Here is a 23892-nt window from a genome sequence, read left to right as displayed (position 1 = left end):
ACATAAGATAAGTTTAGCATACAAACTGTTAATATAATTATATGTTGTGCGAGTGTAACCGAACTCTTAAATGCATTGTGAGACATTAGACTTGTGAGTTCTTTTTTCTTTATTTGGTTTTGATCAATCAAGCAATAAAATTAGCATGTTTAGCGAGACAATAACATTACTGATTCCTACTTAAACTCATTTCCTTAGTTGGAAAATTCCCAAAGCTACAAGCCTACAAGCAAGGAGGAGAGGAAGTTCCCAAAAACAATGCAGCATCCTGTGTTTTGTCAACTTATAGGGGTGTGAATGTGAAGCAAATAAGAACACATAGTACTCGTTGAATACTGCAGGATGGGCATACAACAAAGCAATCTCTATGTATAGAAATTGCATGATAGCGTACTTTACTATTTAGGTGTTTATGCCTCACATGTTACATGAAGAAAGTGTCAATGGTACCCTTGCATGTTCTCCCATTGTAAATTTGTCATGGCTCATAAAAGCAAGAGAGGTACATAAATGTTGTGCATGTGCCAAAGAACAACACGCCTTTACTTACGTGTTGTAGCAATGCAACATGGGTAGCAATAGCATACAACCACACATTGTAATAGGACAATTTCTTACCTATTAGAGCATGCTCAATGCAAGAGTAGCAATAACAATGCAATAGAAGCTTTTTGACATCCCATGCACTTTATTGCATTATAATTCTATGTTGGGCTCCAATGACAAATGTCAATAGGAGAGGGAAAATGATTAAATGTGGCTTAAAAAATCATTAAATGTTAGACTACAACCTACGTAAAGCATCTGCTGCACAGCCTTGACCAAATTTCCGTATGAACCTCCTACAAACGCTGCAAAGCTGGTCGGTGGATATCGTGGCCTCTCAGCCTTTGTGTGTGCAATGCAATATGTTATGCAATTTGTAACATCGTTTATGCCATTACAACCTGATTTCTTCTGCATTGGAGACCTCAAAATCACTGAAAGTGTCATTTGATTGCATAAAACCTAGATTGCAATCCAAGTTAGGGATGCTTCATAATTAAGGACTGATATATTAATAAATGGGATATTGTCACGTCAATTAGTATTAAAAAATTGGATAAGAGTTTGTATACATGAAGAAAGTGTCAATGTGACCCTTGCATGCTCTGCTATTGTCATGGCTTACCAAGGTAATTAGTAAAAGAGGTGCATGTTATACATGTGTCAAAAAACAACATTAACTTTGATTTTATTGGATAAGAACAACGTTTACTTACACGTTGTAGAAGTATAACATGGATAGCTAACACACAATCGTGCACCCTGATAGGGATGGTCTAATGCTATACGATAATTTCTTACTTATTATAATTTAATGAATTTTAAATAATTCAGGTATCAACAAATGATATCGTTAATTAGTATAAAAAAAATTGAGATAAAAATCAGTGTATGTCCTTACAATTAGTGTTGCGGGCCTTGCGGCTACTTTCTTGGGATCGATATATGTTACTTTTTGTACCTTAGTCACGGTTGAATTAATTCTCATGATCTCACAAATAAAAAATTAATTCTCATGATCACTAATTTAAAAGTTAAAACCCAATTTCTACGGGAATTGAAAATTTGGAATAACAACAAAAATACAACATATTTGAAAAAGTGAGAGCTCTTTAATGTGCAATTTGACAATGAGGCTTCTGAGCCGCTGACTAGCTAGAGAAGAACTGGCCTGCACCCCCTATTACACCAGCTGGCATCCCCATCCCTCTCTCTCTCTCTCTCTATTTCTCTCCTCTCTCTCTTTTTTTCTTTCTCTCTCTTTTTTTTTTTTTTTTCTCTTTTGTGACACCACCTGTCCCCTAACACGGGGGCAGGTAAGTTATTTTCCCAATTAATACTTGCTTCATTTGTTATTGCTTATCATTGATGTGCATACGATCTTGGTACCAATCCCCACCCAATCACTATCTTTCTTTTGTTTTGTGTTTTTCTTCTCCTTTTCCTAAAAAACTTCCAATCACAACCCTACAACTAGAGCTAGGGGTGGGCATTTTAACCGCGTACCGCCAAAACTGGCCGAACCGCACCATCCAAAAACCGCAAAAAACCCCGTTGACCAAAAAAAGTCAACACCGCCAAAAAAACCGAACAGCACCGATTTTCTCCGGTTCCGATTCTACACCTTATTTAACCGCACCGAATACTTGCAAAAAATATTTTTTTAAAATATTTTTATACATATATACACCATTATATATATTTATATATATATTTATACGATTATTATATACTTTTTATACACTTTTTGTACACATTTTTATACACTTTAGACCATAAACCCTAAACCCTAAACCCTAATAAAATATTATAATTAATATTAACGTAGCTATATTTTAGGGTTTAGACCTTAAAATATATTTTATATAACCCTATGACCTATTTTCTAGATATATAATATAATAATAAATTAATAATATTTTAGTATATAATTTTAGTTATACCCATTACCCTATATAATAAAATTAGTATATTCTTTATATTCTATATAAAAAAAATTAGTATATTATTTATAGTTTATACTTTATATACTAAAATTTTTAATTGTTTATAGTTGTAGGGTATAATATATAGTTATATATATATACTATATAAGTGTATAGGGTATATGCCATATAAGGTTTATAACTTGTAGTAACTAGTAAGTTAGTAACTTTGTTTTAAGCAGGTTCTTAATTTGTAGTTATAATCATTGGTTGTATACTTGTATAATTGATTTTGTTTTTAACTTTTAAGTTTTAAGTACTAAGCAGGTTAAGCAAAGTTTAATGTGTGAGTCTTTTTGGTTAAGTTCATTGAATTAACTTGTAAATTTGTTTTTTTGTTGCCAAAACTTGTTAATTAGAATGGATTTGCATCATTAAATAATTGGGCTTAGGCTTAAAAAAATAAATGTGAGGCCCAAAAGTGCTAATCTGAATAATAGCCCATTAGGCCTAGAACCGCGGTGGAGAACCGCACTGCACTGCACCTTGAATGGTTTGGTTTGGTTTGGTTTGGTTTTTTTATTTCTTTTACGGTTTTAAGCACCGAACCGCACCGTGTATTAATGTCCGACGCGGCGCACTGTTCCGGGAAAAAAGTGAGTCGAACCGCACCGCGCTCACCCCTAGAGCACCTCCATTGTTACAACTTACAACTTATAAGCAACAATTTCGAATGTTTGAGGAAAACCCAAAAAGCAAAAAGGAAAGTAAATAAATATATAAATAAATAAAAGGAGAGTATAAAAGATCAAGTATGACACATGATTGAACATTGTAGATATAGAAAAAATCTTTGTCAACCACCGAATGACCTCAAAAAGTGTTTTTTCTCTTCTTATTTTCTTCCTTAGTCAATTTAAAAGGGCTGTTATTTAACACAAAAAATTATTGTATGTGACTGTAATACTATGTTGCATAATGAAATATTATTGCTAATCCACTTAAATTGTAATATATAAAATTATTAATTTTTAAAATCTTAAATTCTAAAAAATATCTTTAAAATTATATACGTGTTATAATTTAAATAAAAAAATAATTTCCCTTGCCACTATTGATGACTTGAATAGTCTTAATCATGAAACATCAACAATGAAGCCGAATATTGCAAAAAGGGAATGCTTTCTCGGATTGTAAGGAATTGATATAGGGACCCATTAAGTCATTTTCATTAATTAAAAAATAAAATAAAGAAACTCCCACTTTTGGATAACTTGACCAATAAAATTGACCCGTACATGATTCAAGATATGTATTGATCAAAGCAATGATGGTGCGGGATACGATCCCAAATTTTTAGTAAAACTTTTTTATTTTTCTTTTTTCTTTCCTTTTATATCTTTATGGTGATTGGTGAGCCTGCGTAATTTTTTTTTTTCAAAATCAGGTCCTTTTTTTTTTTTTGGGCAACTTCAAAATAAGGTCCTTAAAAAGTTAATTAACACTTAAACTAAACTCGGCCCATCAGGTCTTGATTAAATTTGTGGAGGCCCATGACAGAGCCCGCCCACCAGCATTGCTCGTTGGGTTGAATATGTCATGGTCCTCATGGACCTCCTCAACATTATTTATGGGCTTGAACCAGGTTGAATTATGTTATGGTCCATGATAGTTTCGCTTCATTTTATATATTTATATCTTAGTTCATCACTTTTTATAGATTATTTTTATATTCTTGGCACAAGATGAAATGAATAAATATAAGCATCAATTTCCATTAGCTCTGATACATAAAACCTGTGAATCTGTAATCATATATATTAAAAAGCAAATATGGTTTGCCAACTGAACCTTTTTGTTTTCTTGACTCATGAGGACTAATTGCAGCAGCTGATCATGTGTTCACAAATCTGCAATTTTTCCTGACCTCTCCAGTGACAAAGCTGTCCTGATTAGTAATATTCCCCATTTTCACCATTGAATCTGAAAATTGCTGGAAGAAAGCAACTGGGTCTGCTGCATACTGCTTGACAAGTCCCTTGGTTTGAATGCCAAACATGCTTGAATACATTTCCTGGTCTGAGCTCAGCAGTCCCTCCCCTTTCAATAGTAAATGGTAGAAAGAATTGTCGAACAGGTTGGGAGTGACATAGTCCATGGCTGTTATGTTATTGTCCCCTCCACCAATTGGTGGGCAAGTGGATTTCAAGCTGCTGAGGTATGACTCAGAAAGAGGGTTGGTTCCTGCAGTTGCTTCAAAGTCACCACCGTAAATTCTTGCTCGGAAAGTCTCACAGCGTGCCATGCCAATGGTGTGAGCCCCTGAAGATTATTGTACACAAAATGAACAATAGGAATCAATGCATCACTTACCAAAGCAAGCCCTGAATAATGTTATGAGTAATTGAATATGACTTCCATTAAGAGGAGCTAAAGTACCTGAAAGAGCTACCATATCTGTGACTGACATGCCTTGGTAAAGAAACTTGGAAATGATAGATACAAGGCCCTCATTTGGAGTAGGAATGTTGGTCTCTGCAAGTTCAGGACTAGCAGTTGTTGAATCCTTTCTTCCTAGAGGAACATCCCAATAAGGTCCACCAACCTGCAAAGTGAACAATTAAAGAAAACTTAATTTACATACACATCTGAGAGCTTTATAATATATGGTACTCATAGTTAATACTATTCTTAGTACCAGAATTACAGCATCTCTTGCTGCAATGGTGAGAATATCTGCACAAGAGACAATTCCAGGGCACTCTGATTCAAGCATGTTCTTTATCTTATCAACAATTCTGAAACCTTTTAAAGAGTGTATGTTGGGGGAAGCTTTCTTCTCTCCGTTTAGTGTGATTGTGTCGTCTAGCAAAACTGACCCATCACAGCCCTGCATCCATGATTTAAGAAACCAAATGTGGTTCTCTCAAATTTTATAAAATTCTACACTAAGTGACTAGACTACAGCAGCAACTTGAAATTATAGCCAATTAAAAGAACTATCATATAGTCTTAACAAGTGTTGCAAGATGTGAAACAGTACTAATGAGTAACTGAGAAATGAATAAAATTGTGGACCTGAACGAAGCAGTCATGGAAATGCAAGCGGACTACCAAGGCGGCGTTGCGAGGATCTTCAAGCACTGCACATTCCATTTCTTTCTTTACAATCTCGAACAAAGTGGGACATGCAGATGCATAGTTGTCCAGTGTTAGTACAGGGTCACTTGCAAGTAAACTGGTGCTCAAAATGAAGAAAACTACAAGCATGAATTGCAGAGTGAAGGGTCCAGAACAAAGGGGAGGTCTCATTTTTGCTTGTTATGGTTTTCTTGGACAATTGAAATTAGAGAGTGGGAGAGATTGGTGGGACTGTGAGATATATATAAGTAAAAGGTACATAGAATTTTGCATGGCACTTTTGAGTAATTTGATTGAAGTTATCTGGAGTCAATAGAGGATGCAACTAATATTGGCCTGGTTGGTGGGTATTCTCAAACCAGGAGAGTTCCCAATATGAAAGAGTTAAAAGACGTGCTTTTCCATTGTATATTGCTTAAAAAGAATGCACCAGCCACCAAACAGAAGCTAATAACAGCTAATGTTTACCTTTAACCTTTAAACAAGCTTCATTTTCTTCTTTTTCGATCTCGTCTAACAGTAAAGGCTTCTGGATACTGATACCATCTTCAACAAAAAGGGTCCCATTTCCTATACATTAATCCCTTGTTGAACAAAAAGTTAAAATCTGATGCTTAATTATATTTCTCTGACTGTTATTTGGTGTGGACTTCAATGGTTGGATGATCCAATTATTGATTTCTTGTAGTAAAATTTTAGTTGAAAAAAATGAAATTTCATTTTGTTTTCTGCAGGGCGGAAGTGCGGAACTTGTAGCCAAGTTGCACGCCATCCTCGTCACGTTTTCTTCACAAACACGAATGCATATTTGATATTTCTCCCTCATTCCTGATTGCTTTCTTAAATGAATCGAGTCACGGTTATGTGAAGTGCAAGATTAGGGTCTATAATTTAGTAACGAGTTCATATCAATGCCAATATCTGTAATTTTGTAATGGGAATTTGGGGTCCAAAGAAATTTTCTTAGAATCCATAACTAACATGTTGGCTTTCACAGCATCAATTACTTACAGACTACAAGCAGCAGCAAATGCACCTTATAACCCAAAAACACAGGATTGAGGCCAAAATTCAGTATTATTACCCACAAAATAAAGTTCACATTTTTCAAACATTCAAGTGCTGAACATGACATTGAACCCAAAAGAACCAAGTTTTACATATCAGGTATACAAATCAGAATCAAAAGGATGATGACCCTTATCTTGGCGTAGAATAACATAATCCTCAGCACCATCTTTTATGCTCAAATCCAAATCATCCAAGGCAGGCAAGATCAAGGACCTGATTAGCGACAGCGCAGCACCACCAAACTCAGGCCATGTCACACAAAGCGTTGCCTTGATCTTCTTGATTTGACACTGAGCCAACAGAGCCGCCGCCAACCCATCAACGACGCTCGCCGAAGGCAAATTCTCCAAGTCCACGCCTTTCAACACCGACGGGGCTTTCCTCTCCGACGTCGTTTCCAGCTTGAACGCCAACGCCTCGTCCCGCGAGAGCTTACCCCGGAAGTTTCGGCTCTGAATCGAATCCAGAATCAGAACCCTTTGAGGAGCGATTTGCTGGGCAATCAGCAATTTGGCCACGGCGTGGCATCTGTCGGCGTCAATGGGGCACTGGAAGGAGACGAGGAGGGTTGTTGGGTTTTTGTTGTTGTCGTTTTTGGGGTGGGGAAGGAAGTAGATGTTGCACGACTTGTCGTTGAGGGAGGGCTCGACGGAGTTACCAGCGAAGGGGGTCTCCGGGAGGACGAGGGTTCCGATTAGGGTTTTGGAGGAGACGCTGTGGAAGAGATAGAGGGATGGGGAGGATATGGCAATGATGAGGAGAGAGGGGCGAAGAGGCAGCGAATCGGAGTGAGGGCTAGAAGAGAACAAGACGAAAGGAGTGGGAAGGGGTGGTGATGGAGGTGTGAAGTTGTTCAGATCTTCCTGGAAGAACCGAGAAGGTGGCGGAATCTCTGTCAACACATCTTCCATTGCTTCTGTCTGTCGATTGTCAAATTATCAGAAACCCTAACAAACGAGAAAAGAGATGGCAGAACTGAAGTGGAGGAGTCAGGACCTACCAAGTTCACAACTTTAGGTTAGGTTTTTACTTGAAGGATAGTAGATTACTAGATTTGGTTTAAATCTTATAGCATGTAAAAGAACAAAAAAAAAAACTCAAATAAATCTTTTTACTAATCAACTGTCAGCTATGTAATTACAATTTTTTATAAAAATTAACTATGGTCTAAAAAATTTGGGGTCTGTTTTACACTATTTTGTGAAAACACTTTTACTTAGTAATAGTTTTACTAAGAGTTTTTATTAAAAAGCACAAACACATTTCTATAAAAATTCTAACATAACTCAAACAATTAAATTATCAAATTATGATGATAATATCCTTCAGATTCGATCAGGTGCGGACAAGACATTTGACAAGACATCGGCACCTAAATGAGCCTAATTGTACTTATAGCTAAAATAACTTCATTTTGTTTTCCCCTTATTGCCTAAAAGGCACATAGCCAAAAAAAATAACTTAATTTTAAATATCGCATAATTTTATATCCGTTAAATATATAATCTGGTAATTTAAATTTATGGAGATAAAGCCATGACAAGATAAAAGAAGTAAAATAAAAGGATGAACAGTTATGGAGATTAAGAAACATGCCAAGATGGCCTAGACCACCAATGAACAACTCAAAGAAAAAAATTGCTCAACCATGGGGCCTAAAGAAGAGAAATGATCCAATTACAGCTGAGTTGAAAAGTGCAAAATTATTACAGTTCCAATCACATATTGACTTCCGTGCAATAGTGATCAATCATGAGCCAGCAGACTAAAATTCAAGGCAGTGAGAGTTGTATGAATGGGTTAACAGCAAGGTCAGGAATCAAACTTGTCTACCTTTGCAAAGTCATGAGAGTTCTTTCAACCTGCTTCCATATCTTATCTGGGTTTTAACATACAATCATCCCTTCAATCACGACGCTGTGTGCTTTGACCAAAATCTTTCACTACCAAATACATCAAATGTGTAAATGTAAGATGTTCCTCATCTGCAAGACAAATCAAATCACATGAAACAACTTTTCTCAGTCCATCTAACTAGCAAGGGAAATAAAGAAACATAGCATTTCAGGAGTCCTATTTCTTTTTGTGGTCCCTTGATCATGTATATGACATATCATACTAAAATTCTGAAACAGCAGCCTCAAATTTTTATAATACAAGAAAAGGACAATCATGGTGACTCCAGTTGAAACCACATCTTGTGGCCTGAGCTTATTCTACATGAAATGCAATTTGAGAACGTGGTTTCTTTCTTGGGGAATCCCAATGGCTTCCCCAAAATTTAAGAGCACCTTTGCTTGAGGGTTACATAGTGGCTGTAAATTCTGTTTCCTGGTCAATCTTCATGGTCATCTTCACCTTCAGAATCTGCATAGGAAAAAATGATAGAGTAACATTGCATCATTCGCCAAATATATGTATACAGCATTCCAACACCTCATAATCACATCAGGTACTTAGTATTTAACAGGAAGAAAAGACTAACAGTTCACTGTAGTGACCCATGCATGAGTCAATTCATCATAGTATTACTGTATTAGTGACCTAATCAACCCTGCTGCCCCAGTCACCAAAATAAAATAGTACTAAAAAATATTAGGCTAATGTAGTGCCCCTTCAGAAAGTGCAATCAAGGAAGGTTGTACATATCTCACCTAAAATGAGCAAAATCATTCATGCATCATTATCATCTATCCATTTAAATACCATTGATATCAATGGTTAGTTATCAAATCCCTCAATATTTTTTCCCAATTCCACTGGAAATTAATTTTTGTTTCAAATTTTATCCCATGATGCAATTATGTGCATATGTAGCCTAAAAAACCATCTACGAAACATGATTATCACTCACCTGACCGAACATCATCACTAAGCTGGCCTCTTGCTTGGATTTGTTTAACAAGCATCCGATAAATCAACACCCACCAGAAAATGTGAAGAACGAGCAAGCAGAATAGAAGAGTATTGAACACATAGTAATATATTGGTCCCTCTACAGCATGCTTTTCCTTGTCCAATGCCTGCATAACTTCATAGCTGCCAGAAAGAGAAGCAAGCAAAAATGAAAACAAGATAGACAGACAGATCATTGAGTTTAGAGCATAAATGCAATACTTCATTTCAATTAAATGTTCTTTTAATTTTATATGAAGTGATGTGTAGCAATATATATTTGTCTCTATCTAAAGGAAATAAAAAATGAAATATGATTTTGACGCCCTTAAAAATTTTCTTCCACACACTAACTTCACAAAACTGTTGTTTCTATTTGAAGAAATTATGCATGGGACATTTCTAGAGCAACATTTCTGAAGTTTGACATCACTGTTAAATTAGAAACAACATCCTGGAGACCAGTGTGGTTGTAACACTATCAAGGTATGTTCTTCCAACAAGAATTTGAAAGATGGAATATTGCTTTATATTCACCTGGATCAACTGATTTATGACCCTGGAAATCAGACAAGTTTAATATTGAGGGGTAAACTTAGACAAACCTTGTACTCCAAAGGATCCAGAATGGATAGTAAATGAGACGCAGTATGATCCAAGACACGACAAAAAGAATAAATGCAATGCTAGCAGTCGTTTCAGCACCACGGTATTTGGACATCTTCCCTACCTCCAGAAACACATCACTAGCATCATGAAGAGCTAAAACAACTGAACCTACACGGGCAAATCTGCAAGAAACAAGTAAGAAGAGAAATAATTAAATGAAATTTATTGTAATAGCATTGTATCTTTTCTATTTTCCTTAATGTTTAAACCATGATATTCAGAACCCTAGTATACATAGTTTTCTATAATGCAGTAGGGGGATGAAACACCTAGTCAGTTATGACTCCAAATAAAGCCCTTCCTTCATACCTTTTGTAGGTTGTAGTATTCTTGCTTCCTTGGTTTTGTGACTAAAAGAACATGAGAAAGCTACAAACTCACTCCATCAGAACATACCTGAAAATGTAAGACAGCACAATGAGAATGACAGTTGCTACATGATGGCTCATGGACACCCCAAAGTCGGAACGCCTTGTTTCCCAGAAAATCAAAGCAAATATGGAGTATGTGTAAAATCCAGCTGCATACATATACATTCCCTTCAATTTCAACCTGAAATTCATAAGTAGTCATTTTATTGACTTTGATAAAGCTCAGATTTTGATATTATTCAAACTATGATTCAGTACAATAGTTTCAATTCCATCACATGTGGATACCTTAACAAAACAAACACAAATGTGACATAATAATTTTTAAAAAAATCTTACTTTATTTTCTGGTCAGGCCAGACCTGATCTCCTGGCCCTACCCAAAAGTATTTTGTATTAGTAAACCAAGGCTCATCATAAGTTACATAAACCGCCAGAAACTCTGCAGAAAGAAAATATATGCATTTCCATGCCGACTCCTTGAATTTTCTAATCTTCTTCCTTTGTTCATCGCTTTGTAAATCCAGCATCTGATGCCCCTTTCCAAAAATTAACCGTCTCCCCAATTTCTGCAATATGCAATTCCAATTTAGACTGACCTAATATAGATCTTAAGAGAAAGAAAAGCAGTCACATTCCCATCTTGATTAAGAATATATATCGGTATAGTAGGAAATAAAAATTAATAAAATAAATAAAAGTCTAAATGAAAAGAACTGGAAAATGAAGCTACCCTAGCCTAAACTAGAAAAATTAAGCTTGGAGATTGGGCAGTGTATATTGTATAGCTTAGTTCTCCATAATGGGCTCATTCTACTCACAGACCTGAGTGTAACCTATCACATATAACATTCTCCTGGGAAAGTCAGCTCTATATTCTTCCATAGTCTGCATGGTATGTCAATATATCGACTATGACCTTTAGGGCCATCTTCTAGGATACAGTTTAGCTGGGGCAAAAATAAAGCTCCTTTCAAACATAATCAGTAAGATAGGATTTTTAAGCTGAAGCATGTACCATTGCAACATAACTAGTAGAAATATTGGAGAAAAGAAGGTGATCCTCCTAACAATGATCTTACATTGACAATCAACACTGAAACCCTTTAACTTATTGTGCCGACCATGTAATTTAATTGGCCATATTCAAGAAGAGGATGAAGTACTACCCGTGGTTTAAATTGCTCGTTGGACATCAAAACATTTACACTAATACAGAAAGCCAAAAGCCATTTACTCTTCATTCTTTAATTTCTCAAGAATTCCCTTATTAACCTTAAAAAAGTAGAAAGATACAAGAGCCACATAGAATTTCTATAGAGAAAAGCTTCCACTAGAAGATAAGAATAAACCACTCTACTCTACCCATTCTCCTCAAAAAAATAGCTTGTTCCCTTTCTATATGCAGTTACCAATTTACATAAAAATTGTTCAACCATTGTCATCTTCAATAACAAGCAGCTCTGCACTCGCTAAAGGTGATGGTATTAAAACTAACACATTGATGTATAAATTAAGAACCATGTAACGACTTCTGCAAGCTTTAAAATTAAAGCACATAGATATTATATAATTCAAAAAAGGCAGGCATAATTTTGACACAATCATGCTAGTATGCATATTGAAAAGAACCAAGTGGACTACATAGATTTAACTGACAGAAATTTGCCATGTATAAAACAAGTTGTTCCCTTGGTCATTCTATAATTCATCAATAACAAACAGTAATAAGATCTAAAGAAAAATATATGAAAGACAGGTCAGCAAACATTGAATCTCAGAGACTCAAGCGAATTTCAATAACAGCATCAAACCATAACCCGTAGACAAGTAAAAGCTCTTCAAAAACTTCATAAAATATAATGTTGACTAATTTGATATCCAATAACTATATATGCATATCAAAGTAATACAAAACCAAACACATCCCATCAATTAAAAGTGCATTCCCCATATGGTTCAATACACATCGTTAACGATCTAATAATTTGAATGAACAAAATTCACACAAGAGAGCTACTCCAATCAAATTTGTATCGATGTACAGCACAGTACCTCAAAGATGAATTTGTCAAGAAAAAATCGAACAGTGGGGAAGCACAGAACAAAGAAAGGAAGAACTACGAAATCTTCATATGCTGGGTAGGCTTCTTGCTCCCAATCGATTGTCCTCAAGTATTCAGTCAAACCCATCTCCGATTTTAGTTCCTCTGATCCAAACTTTCCCGGGAAACAAACAAGTCGCTAGCTTTGGATCAGATGGAGAAGCAGAGACATTCAGCTCTGGTATCTCTCTCTCTCTCGCTCGCTCCTTTATTCTAAAAAGGATTCTAACTTCGAGGCAGTAATTCTAAAACTAAGAATTTTTTAATTGGATGGTGAATTTTTATAATCACCCCTGGTTTCCTTTGATTCTCTGGGTTACCACTGTATTTTTCATTATTGACGAAATTGCCCCTTTTGGCTCGTGGGCAGTGGACTAGAATCTACCCATCCCATTCCCATGTGATCCTGACTGCGTGGAGCTGGAGACCACTTGCTTGGGAGCCACGTGGCAGTGGGATGAGTGGCCTACCCAATTTATGACTTGTCATTTGAGGGACTTTGTGATTTTGAAAGCTAGAATTTAATGTGGTTTGGATAAAATGAGTTGAACAAAAGTTTCCTTTATGAGTGTGCATTCTTAATGAATTGTATATGCCTGAAACTTGAAAGCGATTGAAAGCAATTTAATCTTCATTCTCTTTTTCTTAATAATAGTTTGCAGTTTATTAATTACATGGGGTACCACAAAACTCTTGGACAATTTTTTCTTCTTAATGAGGACTGAGGTGATCATGGGTCTTTCAAATGTTTTTATCATAGACTTTTTATTTTTGGACTGAATCATTGACATTCTTTTACCATTAATTTTCAAGATATAATATAAGGAATAGAAAAAGAAATCCACTAAGTAACTAAAATAATGGTTGGAAACTTTAAAAGGTAACTTCATTAGAAGTCAATTAATTATAACAAAGCATATTGAGTTATGCAAGAACCATTAGTTGAAATTAATGGTCACCCAACTGTTGGAATGATCCTATTTGTTCTTGTAAGATGAAATTACTTTTGTATCCCTCTTTTATTCTAAAGACCTGTTTGAATTTTTGAATTTGAATTTGGATTTCAACTTGTATTTAAAATTCTTATATTATTTGGATAAAAATTTTAAATGTGAGGATTTTTTTTTTTTTTTTTTAAGTTTAAGAATTTAAACATATGATTGGCAATGGCCCACACAAAGAGATGAAGAGTGGTGGTGAGATTTCAAATACCTAATTGTAGGAGTGATTTTAAATCCATGAATTTGAGCCTTTAAATTCATCCTCGATTTGGACCAAATTCAAATCCAAATCTCTTATTTAAATAGAAGTTAAACAAGAGAATTTGAATTTGGGCTTTAAATCCCCCTTATGAAATACCTTCATCCAAACAGGCCGTAAGTGAATTTTGATTACTGCAAGAAATCTATTCTGAAGAAGCTCACTCGGTTCAGAAACAAGAGCAAGCCAATAAGCTAGAAAGGTATGAAGTGGACAGCAGAGTTTTTGTAATGTCATAATTGTACCCAGCTAGCATCAACTTCCTGGAAGGGACAAAAGAAGAAAACTTGCTTGTTGGGCAAAAACCAGCTATTATAAGAACAGAACAGAGGCAAATTAAATGACCTTTATCCCCACCTCATCCCAATCCAATCTAATGGAAAATGCCAAGACTTATATGGGTACTCCCCTGAAAAATTTCACAGGAAAAGGGCTGCTCTTTCTCAGATGATGAAACAGAGAATTGAAGGGCTGTTAAGAGGCACTGTTTGAACCCTTAAAGAAAATAGGTATAATTAATATACAGTCCTATTAAATAGGGGCCCATCTGTTGCCCAACTCAAAAGCTGCTCATTTTTTATAAGCTACACAGAGAAGTAGAGGTTGTCTTTTTCAAGTAAAAGGGTGAGGACAAGTTAGCTTTTTCAGTTGTTTCCTACTTTCCTGTGTATGTGCTTCAATATTTATCCTAGCAATCTCTTTTTACCACCAAGAGCTTGTCATCTAGTGATTGAATCAGTTGAGCAATGAAAACATGGTGATAGGTTTGCCAGGTGGTGACCCTGGAAATTCAATAATGAGGCTTCATCATTACAAATATTGCACCTTTGAGATAGGTTTCTTTGTCCTTTTGTGTGGAGAAACTGCATTTGGTTGAAGAGAAGTAAAGAGGCAGATATAAATGCATTTCCAAAGTGATGAGAATTGCACATTGATGTGTAGGTTGCTTAGAAAAATCTGTCTAGTCTCAAACTTGATACACTTTGTTATCTAGAGCTACAGTAATGAAGTCTTCCCATGCTGTTGGAGCTACTAGTGCAGAGAAATGGAGTAGTGGGAGTGAGTCTGGGTGGACAATGTACATTGGCTCCTCCATCCAAAGTGACAATAAAGGTCATGTTTATTACAGTGTTGGTGACAAACATAAAGAAGGGAATGACAAGCACAATGACAAGAAAGCTATTCTTGACTATGAGGGTGATGAGGAGGATAGTGATGACTCCATGGCTTCTGATGCCTCCTCAGGCCCAAGTCACCATGAATTGCTACTTCAATGTGGAATTAATAGTGAGGGAAATCGCGCCGGAGGTCTACATCTCAGGCATGCAGCAGCTAAGGAAGAGCAAGGCAAAAAAACTAGCATGAAGGAGAAGAAAAGAGATGAAAGAAGGATCAAAGCAGAGAAAGACCAGGAATTGCTGTACACGGCAGACAGTGCTGGCAGTCACGTTTGAACTTTGAAGTGAACCAAGGTAAGAGAAGTTATAAACTAGATGGCTAGAGATTATAGAAGAATTATGATCTTGTTCACTTTTCTTCAGATGATCATGATCTACTACAGCAGTTGCATATATACTCTTGCATTGTAACTGTAACCGAAAAGTAGAAACTAAGCAAAGCTTTCATGCATACCTATTTTGTGGTTCCAATTAAAGCTTCCAACAGTGTGAATGTTGAATTAATTAAGATGCATATATATATATATATATATGGCACAATAATATAATGTACTCAGCAAATTTCAGGGGAGAATGAGTAATCTTATATTAAAAATAAAAATAATTGATCTATTAGAATTTCTCTTCACAAAATTAGAGAGATTATCATTATAAGATAGAAAAAAAAAGTAAAAAACAAAAATAAAATTAAAAACATTATCAAACGACGACGTCAAAGTTACTAAAACGACACAGAGAGCAGCAGAGTGAAACGACGACGTATAGTGCCTCACACACTCAACCATCCATATTATCTACCATCGGTGCCTCACAAGTCACAACCTCAATTCTTGTACAAGGGATACATACAAAGACAATGGAGGTGTCAGTTGTGGTGGAGTTATCAGCTTATCATCTCTCTTCTTCTTCTTCCAAAAAATGCTGCTACGTGGCACAATCTCCGCCCCCCTCCCTTGTCTCCGTCTCAGAACGACCTCCAGTCACCCCCAAAACGTGGGCGTATCTTGTCAGGCCGGTCCAACCAACAAGTACGCAATCTCCGACCAAGACCTGGACTCCCGAGGCTTCCTCCTCCACCGAACAATAGAGCAGCTGAACCTGGACCAGCTGAACACGGTGTTCGTGGCAGTCGGATTTCCGAAGCGGGACCCGACGAAGATCCGAAAGGCTCTGGAGAACACGGACTCGGTGCTGTGGATGGAGTACAGGAAGACGAAGCGGCCGGTGGCATTTGCTAGGGCGATGGGGGACGGCGTGTTCAACGCGATCATATGGGACGTGGTGGTAGACCCCTCGTTTCAGGGGATTGGTCTCGGGAAGGCGGTGATGGAGAGGCTGGTGGAGGACCTCGTGGCCAAAGGCATTTCTAACATTGCTCTGTATTCGGAGCCCCGAGTTTTGGGGTTCTATAGGCCATTGGGCTTTGTGGCGGATCCGGATGGGATCCGGGGAATGGTATATTCCAGAAAACCCAAAAACAAGAAATCATTCCTATAATTCTATAAATAGTAAATACTCTTTTTTTTTTCTCTTAATTTTAATTGATTACCATATTACCAGGCTACCAGCTTTTGCTTGCCCAAGTTTCTGAGATTGCAGAATATGAATAAGATATGGATGTATACATTGTGTTCAAACCTTCACCATTATCCACAATTTTAAACATGTAAATCAACTAGCTATTGGTTTAGTTTGTTGGAATTTCCGCTCCCATATATAAAAAAAGCATGTAAATTTCCACACAGGGTTTTTGTTAATTTTTGCAGAATTAGGTAAATGGGCTTCCATGCTTAAGTTGTGTTAATCCATTAAGGAAAGGTTTTTTAGGCATATGAATACCCAATCAGTTTGACTGACTTGGGTTTAGTAACTTGGGTATGTATGCACTGTGCAGTGTGATACAAACAAATGGACAAAGTAGTTGACTCAAACAAAAGAGAATGTAATTTTATTGAATCCAACAAAAATACTTCATTACCCTTCCACTCATTATTTATGTTTACAACATGAGCAGAACCAGTAAGGGAGCTTGTTGCCAAGCATATCGGTCCTGCAGTTTGGTACAAAAAACCTGGAAAGGCAAAATGTGTCAAAATTGCCAAGTAAAAGACAAACAAAGCAACCATCATTTTTTTTTTTTTTTTAATTGACAAAATTCAGTTTAAAATAAACAAAACTACCGGATAAATATATAAGAGACAACATGAATTATCTCTTCCTTTAACATTACAACAACTTCAAGCAAATCTTATGTTTGGATTGATTTTTCAACAAGCACACCTATATATTACAATTCAATGGTTGAAGGTCAAACACATAAGAATTCCGACGCTATTAAAGTCCCAAAAACAAATCAAATCATTAACGTCAGTAATCAAAGAAAAGAATTCATCTTGATGAAGCTACAGAACATTGTAATTGAAATTTTGAAGGACTTCATAAAGACCCAGAACAAAATTCAAGCAGGTAAAGTCGTGTTGAATCTGAAGTGGGAATTTTACCTTCAGTAAATGGAATTAAGATACAACCTTGGCGCTGTGCAAGAAAGCAGCGGAGCAAAGAATGGAAGCAATAAAAGCAAAGATGCCCAAACCAATCATCAGAGAAACCCCTGCTACCACCAAATCAATTATGCTCTGAATGCTCAAACCCATCATCATCTTTAAGCTCTGATTGGGAAACAGGAAAATTTGAACTGGGCTTTCTAGTTTAAGCTTCTAAAAGAATTCTGTAGAAGGAACTCATCATCAGGCCTCGCTCTACCCACATTTATACAAAGGCTGCGAGGGTGAGAAGAGAACAAAGGAGAGCAGAAGGAGAAGAAGGAACAAACAAAAGGCAGAAACATTTTTTGGGGATTTGGGAAGGGTTTCCGGTTTTGGGAGGGTGTGAATTATGATTCTTGCACGTGTCCACATGGCCCTAGAAACATATACAGATATACTTGTATTTCTGGGCTTCGGTCTTTTGGGTTTTCAACTGGGCTTCAATAGTTATGGCCCAATGACTTATTATGGTCCCATCAAATATGATACAATACTGTTAGAGAGTTTTAGTATCATTTTTCTAATAAAAATGAGACTTATTAATAGTGATACACAATGTGGTTTCCTTAACATTTCTCACTATGATATGAATCAGAAACAAATTGCCTGAAATTTTTTTTTGGCACACAGACTCTTTGTCGTAGAAATATATTTTTAACTTCTAAATTTTGACGATTTTATTTTTTTTATAGTGAAGTACAAAAATTTTGGATTATTAAATTTGTTTGTATTGTATGCTAATATGCTATACGTGGCGAATGACCAAAACAAGGGAGAAGGCATTGCAAGGCAATGGAAGGAAAAATTCGAAATAAAATAAATAAGAAAGCTGTGGAACCGTTGGTATTATAGGTAACTATGGAACATGGAATCCTGACCTCTTAGCAAGACTTCAATCATATATGGAGTTTAATGAAACCAATACAAGCTGCACAAATTTTTCAGCATCAGAAATCAGTCGGTGGCCACTTGGCTGTTGTTAATAATTAATTGGTGGGCTTGCTGTGTTTTCCAGTCTTATCTCATCTCCATCTCCTTGGGACATGTATCAAGCTCTCTCTTTCTCTCACTCTCTGTTCATTGTGAAGACTATAAAGAGAATGTAAATGAGCAATATTAGAAAATTGCCTCTCAATGAGGATGCAAAAGGAAATCTTGAGAAATTAAATTTGATTATGGACAAGAAATAATTCCTATTACATGTCAATCTTGTACCCCAGAAAATTAGTTAGGGACTCTGTATTAACATGGTGGGATGTTCTGGTCATGCCTGCCACCCATCAGCTAGTATATCTTACTTACACTGTGGAAAAGAATTTCCTATTAACAGTGAGTCATTTAATTTCAAGGAAATTTTCAAAGTAAGCAACAGCCTTTTCTTGCTGCATTCCCTTTCAGAGTAGTACCATTCTTTCCCCAATGCAAATTTTTGGTGGATGCGCTTTTGAGACCATTCACACTTGATGTGAAGGAGCTGAATTGTGAATAGCTATATTGTTTCATGACTATTTCATGACCCCTTCAACTTTGCCAAGATATGGAAGCAGGGTTTTGTGGGCAGTGGGCTGAATCAGTGTAGACATTTAGTTTCATCTGCCATACTAATAGCCAAATGGTCCAGCACCTGAATGATCCCACATTTGAATTCATCATCACTTCAACCGCCACAAGATACCAAAGGGCAGCTAAAAAGTCAGAGAAATAAACACTTCTTTAAGAGGCAGGAATTACCTGAGGTTGGCATGGGCATTGGCATTGGGCTTGGCCTTTGCCTTGGGGTTGGCATTGGCATTGGCATTGGGTTTGGCATTGGGGTTGGCCTTGGCCTTGCCATTCTTCTTGGGATGGGGTTTAATTCCTTAATGTCGACTACAACAGCATCAGACATCAGAAAAGTTTTGGCCACTGATGCTGCATGCTCCAAACAGCATCTAACTACCTGCTCCAAATTTTAATAGGGAACTGTGATTTTATTTACATTTTCACTCCAGACTAAAAACCAGGTTGAAAAACCATTGAATATTCCAATACCTTTGATGGATCCATGATCCCAACTTTCATTAGGTCCTCGTAACAGTCTTTTGCAGCGTTATATCCATACCCCATATTGTCATTAGATAGAATCTGCAAAACTTAACAAGTCTCAACAAGGCAGTTTGTTTGATTCAAGATATCCATTTGTAGACCATGAAATGTATTAAATGTAAAACTATGTTAAGAAGATAATGCATTAACATGCAGAGACCTTCTCTACTACAACATTGCCATTTACACCAGCATTTTTAGCTATCAGTTTTGCAGGATAGCTTAAAGCTCGCTTGAAGATCTCTGCTCCAATCTGCGCACATGTAGATAGTACATCGCAGTGGTTATGAGAACTCAGTGGGGACAAATACACGGTATGAAAACATGCTTATGTGAATTGAGATAATATTTGATTGAAAATACTGATATGAATAGCCAATTCTATTTCTCATTTTAAGGCACTGAATTGAATATCCAAAAATTATAATTGGAGAGAGAGAAGTAAAACAGAATTGAAAAGGAGTGGTACCCTTTGTTCTTCATTATCCAAAAGTTCTTTAATACCATCCACCTTTTTAGAGAGCCTCAAAAGGCTACAGCCACCACCAACTACTACACCTTCCTCAATTGCTGCCTATATTATGATCCTAGTTAGCAATCAACCACTAGTGATTGGCATTCAACTTCTTAAAAAAAAAAAAAAACAGCAAGAGGCTACCTTTGTTGCATTCAAAGCATCTTCAATTCTAAGTTGTTTATCCTTCAACTCAACTTGTGTTTGTGCTCCTACCTATGACTCAATTAATGGAACCAAATGCATCAGCTTGAAAGGAAGTCAGTCTCCAGACACTCCGATAATAAAAGATGATGAGCGCAATGGATTTTTGATTACCTGCAGAATAGCAATTCCCCCTGATAATCTTGCTATTCTTTCATTTAATATCTTCTTCTGAAATTCTTCTTCAGTGTTCTGAAAAACAAGAATTAGTAGTGTTGTATTTATCAGAGAAGACTAAACAATATGTAGAATTCCTTCTACACTTCAGCAACAAAGAAAAGTACTAAGGGATGTTGGATGTACCTCAACAAGCCTTCGTATTTGAGAAACCCTCTTTTCAACAGCTTCTTGAGTGCTCCCATCTGTAACTATTAAGGTAGAATCTTTAGTTATTACAACCTTAGTAGCAGTGCCCAATACCTCCTTGCCAGCCTCATACAGGACAATCCCCATCTCATCTCTTACTACAGTTCCTGCAAAATACATGAAAAAAATGAAAAGAGAGTAGATCTTTCTAACCATGCTGGTGATTATATATAGACACTTCATAAAACAAAGGAAGAAGAGAAAACTTGATTCTAAAGTTTTGTTGTTTAATGTACTACCTCTGGTCAAAATGGCGATGTCATCTAAGTAGTGGCTTTTGCGCTCACCGAAGGCAGGAGCCTTAATAGCAGCTGCCTTCAGCACACCTCTGAGTTTATTTCTAATTACTGGAGCCAGAGCTTCCTGCTCAATGCCCTCTGCAACGATCACAATTGGATGCTTTTCTTGAACTGCATTGTCCAGTATTTTAAATATCTCCTCTGGGTGTGTGATTTTTTTGTCCACCAAAAGTAACTGCAACCCAAGAATTGCATGATCACTAATTACTCCATAGGAGAGCATACCATATTGTATATAACCAACAGTTCTTACCTTACAGTTTTGAAACTCCACTATCATTTTTTGTCGATCAGTGACAAAGTATGGGGATAAGTATCCACGATCAAACTGCATTCCTTCTACAATTTGTAGACTGCTCTCTGTGGACTTCCCTTGTTCAATGGTAACCACACCCTTCTTTCCTACTTGACAAATGGCATCATAAATCATGTTCCCCACTGTATAATCGTTGCCTGCACTAACTGCAGCAACATCTGCAAGCTCATGATCCTCAATCTGCATAGTAGAATATGTGCAGTCTAATATAAAATATTGCATAGCTCATGATCCTCTGCACTAATTTCTGGTAGCTGATAAGCTGAATTTAGTATAAAATACTTGTAACTGAAATATTAAAGATCCTCTTCTGTGTCTTTGATATTTCAAGCAATTAGAAGAAGAAAAACAAACTCATTTACCTCTCTAGACATCAATTTGAGTTCAGAAACGAGGGCCACTGCAGTCTTCTCAATCCCACGAGCAATTTGAATGGGATTCATACCAGCTGCAGTAACCTAGAAGAAAGTTTATGTATAATACAAAAAGTTGTCAGAGCTTAATTCAATGTTGAGTCATACATTCAAGTAGGAGATATGCCTAATAGTGAAGAAAACTAGTATCACTGTTAGATATTAAAATTGACCGATAAGAACATAAGCCACTTCACATTCATACCTTCACACCTTCAGTAATTAAACCATGAGCAAGAACTACAGCTGTAGTGGAACCATCTCCGGCGAGGTCATTTGTTTTTGCACCAGCTTGCCTCACCAATTTAACTCCCACATTCTCCACAGGGTCCTCCAACTCGATCTTAAAAGGGAAAATAATCCAATCAGAAAACTTGTAAGTGAAGAAGCAGTTCATGAAATCCGACCACTCAGCAATTCATGAAAAATTAAATGACTTATTCATTATGCAGCAACAATATCCATTTGGACTACTATAACAGTAAACAGAGCTTAAGTAATTTAGGAGGAAGATGTAAAGGCCATTGAGTTCACATATGAGCAACTAACAAATGACATTAGAAATTTGATGATAGCTAACAAATGATATTGGAAATTTTAATCACTGAAACCTTAATTGACTAACTTAAACCTAGAACTAAGCTGTATAGCCCAATGAGGTTAAATCGGATAAAGCGGAGGGTAATAGAGTTGTGGGAATGTGTGCAATACCTCTTTGAGGACAGTTTCACCGTCATTGACAATCTTGGGGGGTCCATACTTATTCTGCAGCACCACATTCCTTCCTTTTGGACCCAATGTAACCCCAACCAGCTCTGCCACCATGTTCACCCCTGCCTGCACCACCAAATCAACCAACCCATTTCAATATTTTTCATGTCAAGCAGAACCTAGCTAGTTGTGGGCTTTAAAGGGTCAGTTTCTTAAAAGGGTACCAGAAGCTTCTTAGTGGCTGAACCATCATGGTTGAAGTAGAGCTCTTTGGCTATGCCTTTTGAGTTTAGGGTAGAAGGGGTAGAAGAAGGCCGTCTGGGCAGTGTTGGGTTGGTAAAAGAAAGTGCAGAGATGGGAGTTGGAGAAGATGCCATTGTTGGGTTCAGTTGGTGAACTTGGTTTCAATGCTGGAACTACAAATATCATTTGACGTCTGAAGATAACTTTAAAGATAGTTCAGTTGATGAAGTTTTGGAGGATAAGAGAGATGGTTCTAACGGAACAAAATCATGGAAGTTATTTTGGCGCTATCCCAAGGCATGACCAACAAATTTGTGCTAATCTCGTAACTTAGTCCCGTTTGGGATTGGTGTGGAGGACCAAAAACTGTGGATGACAATTCTCAATCACGCACAACAGTTTTGGTGTTTGATAAAAAAATAAAAAAGTACTTTGCCCCATAATTCTCAACTCCCTACAGCAAAAATAGAAAGCAAGTTTATAGGTGCTTTTGAAAGCTGCAGTGAATCACAGCAACAATGAATATTTTATTTTACCCATAATACCCTCATTTTAGTAATTATAAATAGCCACAACAGTTTTACATTACAATTTACCAAACACCTTCATATTGTTTTTTGTACTCACAATACTTTTGAAAATATAATTTACCAAACACTCAACTGCTTTACTTCACAGCCGTTTTTTCTCACAGCAATCCCAAACTAAGCCTTAATAACACTAAAGTAAAAATCTGTTGGTTACGGACTTTTCGGATTCGGTCGGTGGTATTGGGCGGTGCGGTTTGAGTTTTTGGTATTTCGAGGGGTGGCATCCAAACCGTTTCCGATCTCGACCGTGGCGATGCAATTCAATTGCACGACCGAAACAAATGAAGCACAACCAAACACCGAACTGATCAGTTCGGATCAGGTCGGTTGTTAGTAAAAATCGGTATGTCGGCAAAAAAACCCAACCTTAAGTGTTACATATAGCAGTAGGAGTGACGAATTTTGACACGACACGATAACATGTTTTGAACTGAATCTCACACA

General features: G+C 36.7%; 6 protein-coding genes across 8 annotated transcripts; 1 reads left to right on the top strand and 5 right to left on the bottom strand.

Annotated features, from left to right (window-relative positions):
* Nucleotides 1-4365: 4365 nt before the first annotated feature.
* LOC147295346 (Peroxidase superfamily protein) lies at nucleotides 4366-5975 on the bottom strand. Its single transcript, XM_086234051.1, has 4 exons — nucleotides 5550-5975; nucleotides 5170-5361; nucleotides 4911-5076; nucleotides 4366-4793 (listed from the first exon to the last, which is right to left on the bottom strand). The coding sequence occupies exons 1-4, from the start codon at nucleotides 5781-5783 to the stop codon at nucleotides 4366-4368; spliced, it is 1020 nt and encodes a 339-aa protein (XP_086090177.1). The 5' UTR covers nucleotides 5784-5975.
* Nucleotides 5976-6496: 521 nt separating this feature from the next.
* LOC147295345 (trigger factor) lies at nucleotides 6497-7716 on the bottom strand. Its single transcript, XM_086233542.1, has one exon. The coding sequence runs from the start codon at nucleotides 7592-7594 to the stop codon at nucleotides 6776-6778; it is 819 nt and encodes a 272-aa protein (XP_086089668.1). The 5' UTR covers nucleotides 7595-7716; the 3' UTR covers nucleotides 6497-6775.
* Nucleotides 7717-8242: 526 nt separating this feature from the next.
* Nucleotides 8243-12909, bottom strand: LOC147295344 (ASC1-like protein). Its single transcript, XM_086232036.1, has 7 exons — nucleotides 12674-12909; nucleotides 10958-11187; nucleotides 10644-10799; nucleotides 10184-10369; nucleotides 9538-9722; nucleotides 8975-9050; nucleotides 8243-8668 (listed from the first exon to the last, which is right to left on the bottom strand). Exons 1-6 carry the CDS (start codon nucleotides 12809-12811, stop codon nucleotides 9019-9021), a joined length of 927 nt encoding a protein of 308 aa, XP_086088162.1. The 5' UTR covers nucleotides 12812-12909; the 3' UTR covers nucleotides 8243-8668; nucleotides 8975-9018.
* Nucleotides 12910-15960: 3051 nt separating this feature from the next.
* Nucleotides 15961-16798, top strand: LOC147295343 (Acyl-CoA N-acyltransferases (NAT) superfamily protein). Its single transcript, XM_086233153.1, has one exon. The coding sequence runs from the start codon at nucleotides 16080-16082 to the stop codon at nucleotides 16656-16658; it is 579 nt and encodes a 192-aa protein (XP_086089279.1). The 5' UTR covers nucleotides 15961-16079; the 3' UTR covers nucleotides 16659-16798.
* Nucleotides 16799-16923: 125 nt separating this feature from the next.
* On the bottom strand, nucleotides 16924-18050 carry LOC147295342 (chaperonin 60 subunit beta). Its single transcript, XM_086233154.1, has 2 exons — nucleotides 17663-18050; nucleotides 16924-17232 (listed from the first exon to the last, which is right to left on the bottom strand). The coding sequence occupies exon 1, from the start codon at nucleotides 17819-17821 to the stop codon at nucleotides 17678-17680; it is 144 nt and encodes a 47-aa protein (XP_086089280.1). The 5' UTR covers nucleotides 17822-18050; the 3' UTR covers nucleotides 16924-17232; nucleotides 17663-17677.
* A 558-nt stretch (nucleotides 18051-18608) lies between these two features.
* On the bottom strand, nucleotides 18609-23110 carry CPN60BETA4 (TCP-1/cpn60 chaperonin family protein). 3 transcript variants are annotated; one of them, XR_015120306.1, is made up of 14 exons: nucleotides 22840-23110; nucleotides 22616-22741; nucleotides 22110-22247; nucleotides 21854-21949; nucleotides 21116-21671; nucleotides 20814-20983; nucleotides 20625-20702; nucleotides 20451-20522; nucleotides 20262-20366; nucleotides 19953-20045; nucleotides 19739-19831; nucleotides 19439-19646; nucleotides 18908-19331; nucleotides 18609-18796 (listed from the first exon to the last, which is right to left on the bottom strand). XR_015120306.1 is itself a non-coding variant. In XM_086231491.1 (14 exons), exons 1-14 carry the CDS (start codon nucleotides 22990-22992, stop codon nucleotides 19309-19311), a joined length of 1833 nt encoding a protein of 610 aa, XP_086087617.1. In that variant the 5' UTR covers nucleotides 22993-23110; the 3' UTR covers nucleotides 18861-19308. The 3 variants fall into 3 exon arrangements, 2 of the variants coding, with proteins under 2 accessions (XP_086087617.1, XP_086087616.1); XM_086231491.1 differs by lacking the exon at nucleotides 18609-18796 and having other exon boundaries at nucleotides 18861-19331; nucleotides 21116-21350; nucleotides 21429-21671; XM_086231490.1 differs by lacking the exon at nucleotides 18609-18796 and having other exon boundaries at nucleotides 18861-19331.
* Nucleotides 23111-23892: the final 782 nt, after the last annotated feature.

The sequence above is a fragment of the Dryas octopetala genome, chromosome 2, assembly GCF_963921425.1.
Source record: "Dryas octopetala chromosome 2, drDryOcto1.1, whole genome shotgun sequence".
NCBI classification, from domain to species: Eukaryota; Viridiplantae; Streptophyta; class Magnoliopsida; order Rosales; family Rosaceae; genus Dryas; species Dryas octopetala.
Note: the sequence above shows the minus strand (reverse complement) of the source record. Positions and strands in the feature narration are given on the sequence as shown.

Coding starts and splice junctions, on each gene's coding strand:
- LOC147295346 (XM_086234051.1), bottom strand. CDS start 5,783: ATGAGACCTCCCCTTTGTTCTGGACCCTTCACTCTGCAATTCATGCTT. Junction 5,077..5,169: donor CAAGAGATGCTGTAATTCTG/GTACTAAGAATA, acceptor TTCACTTTGCAG/GTTGGTGGACCTTATTGGGA. Junction 4,794..4,910: donor AGATATGGTAGCTCTTTCAG/GTACTTTAGCTC, acceptor AATAATCTTCAG/GGGCTCACACCATTGGCATG.
- CPN60BETA4 (XM_086231490.1), bottom strand. CDS start 22,992: ATGGCATCTTCTCCAACTCCCATCTCTGCACTTTCTTTTACCAACCCA. Junction 21,950..22,109: donor TAATTACTGAAGGTGTGAAG/GTATGAATGTGA, acceptor ACTTTCTTCTAG/GTTACTGCAGCTGGTATGAA. Junction 20,703..20,813: donor AAATACGAAGGCTTGTTGAG/GTACATCCAACA, acceptor CTTGTTTTTCAG/AACACTGAAGAAGAATTTCA.
- LOC147295342 (XM_086233154.1), bottom strand. CDS start 17,821: ATGATGATGGGTTTGAGCATTCAGAGCATAATTGATTTGGTGGTAGCA.
- LOC147295344 (XM_086232036.1), bottom strand. CDS start 12,811: ATGGGTTTGACTGAATACTTGAGGACAATCGATTGGGAGCAAGAAGCC. Junction 10,800..10,957: donor TGGCCTGACCAGAAAATAAA/GTAAGATTTTTT, acceptor TATGAATTTCAG/GTTGAAATTGAAGGGAATGT. Junction 9,051..9,537: donor TAGTGATGATGTTCGGTCAG/GTGAGTGATAAT, acceptor TTTCCTATGCAG/ATTCTGAAGGTGAAGATGAC.
- LOC147295343 (XM_086233153.1), top strand. CDS start 16,080: ATGCTGCTACGTGGCACAATCTCCGCCCCCCTCCCTTGTCTCCGTCTC.
- LOC147295345 (XM_086233542.1), bottom strand. CDS start 7,594: ATGGAAGATGTGTTGACAGAGATTCCGCCACCTTCTCGGTTCTTCCAG.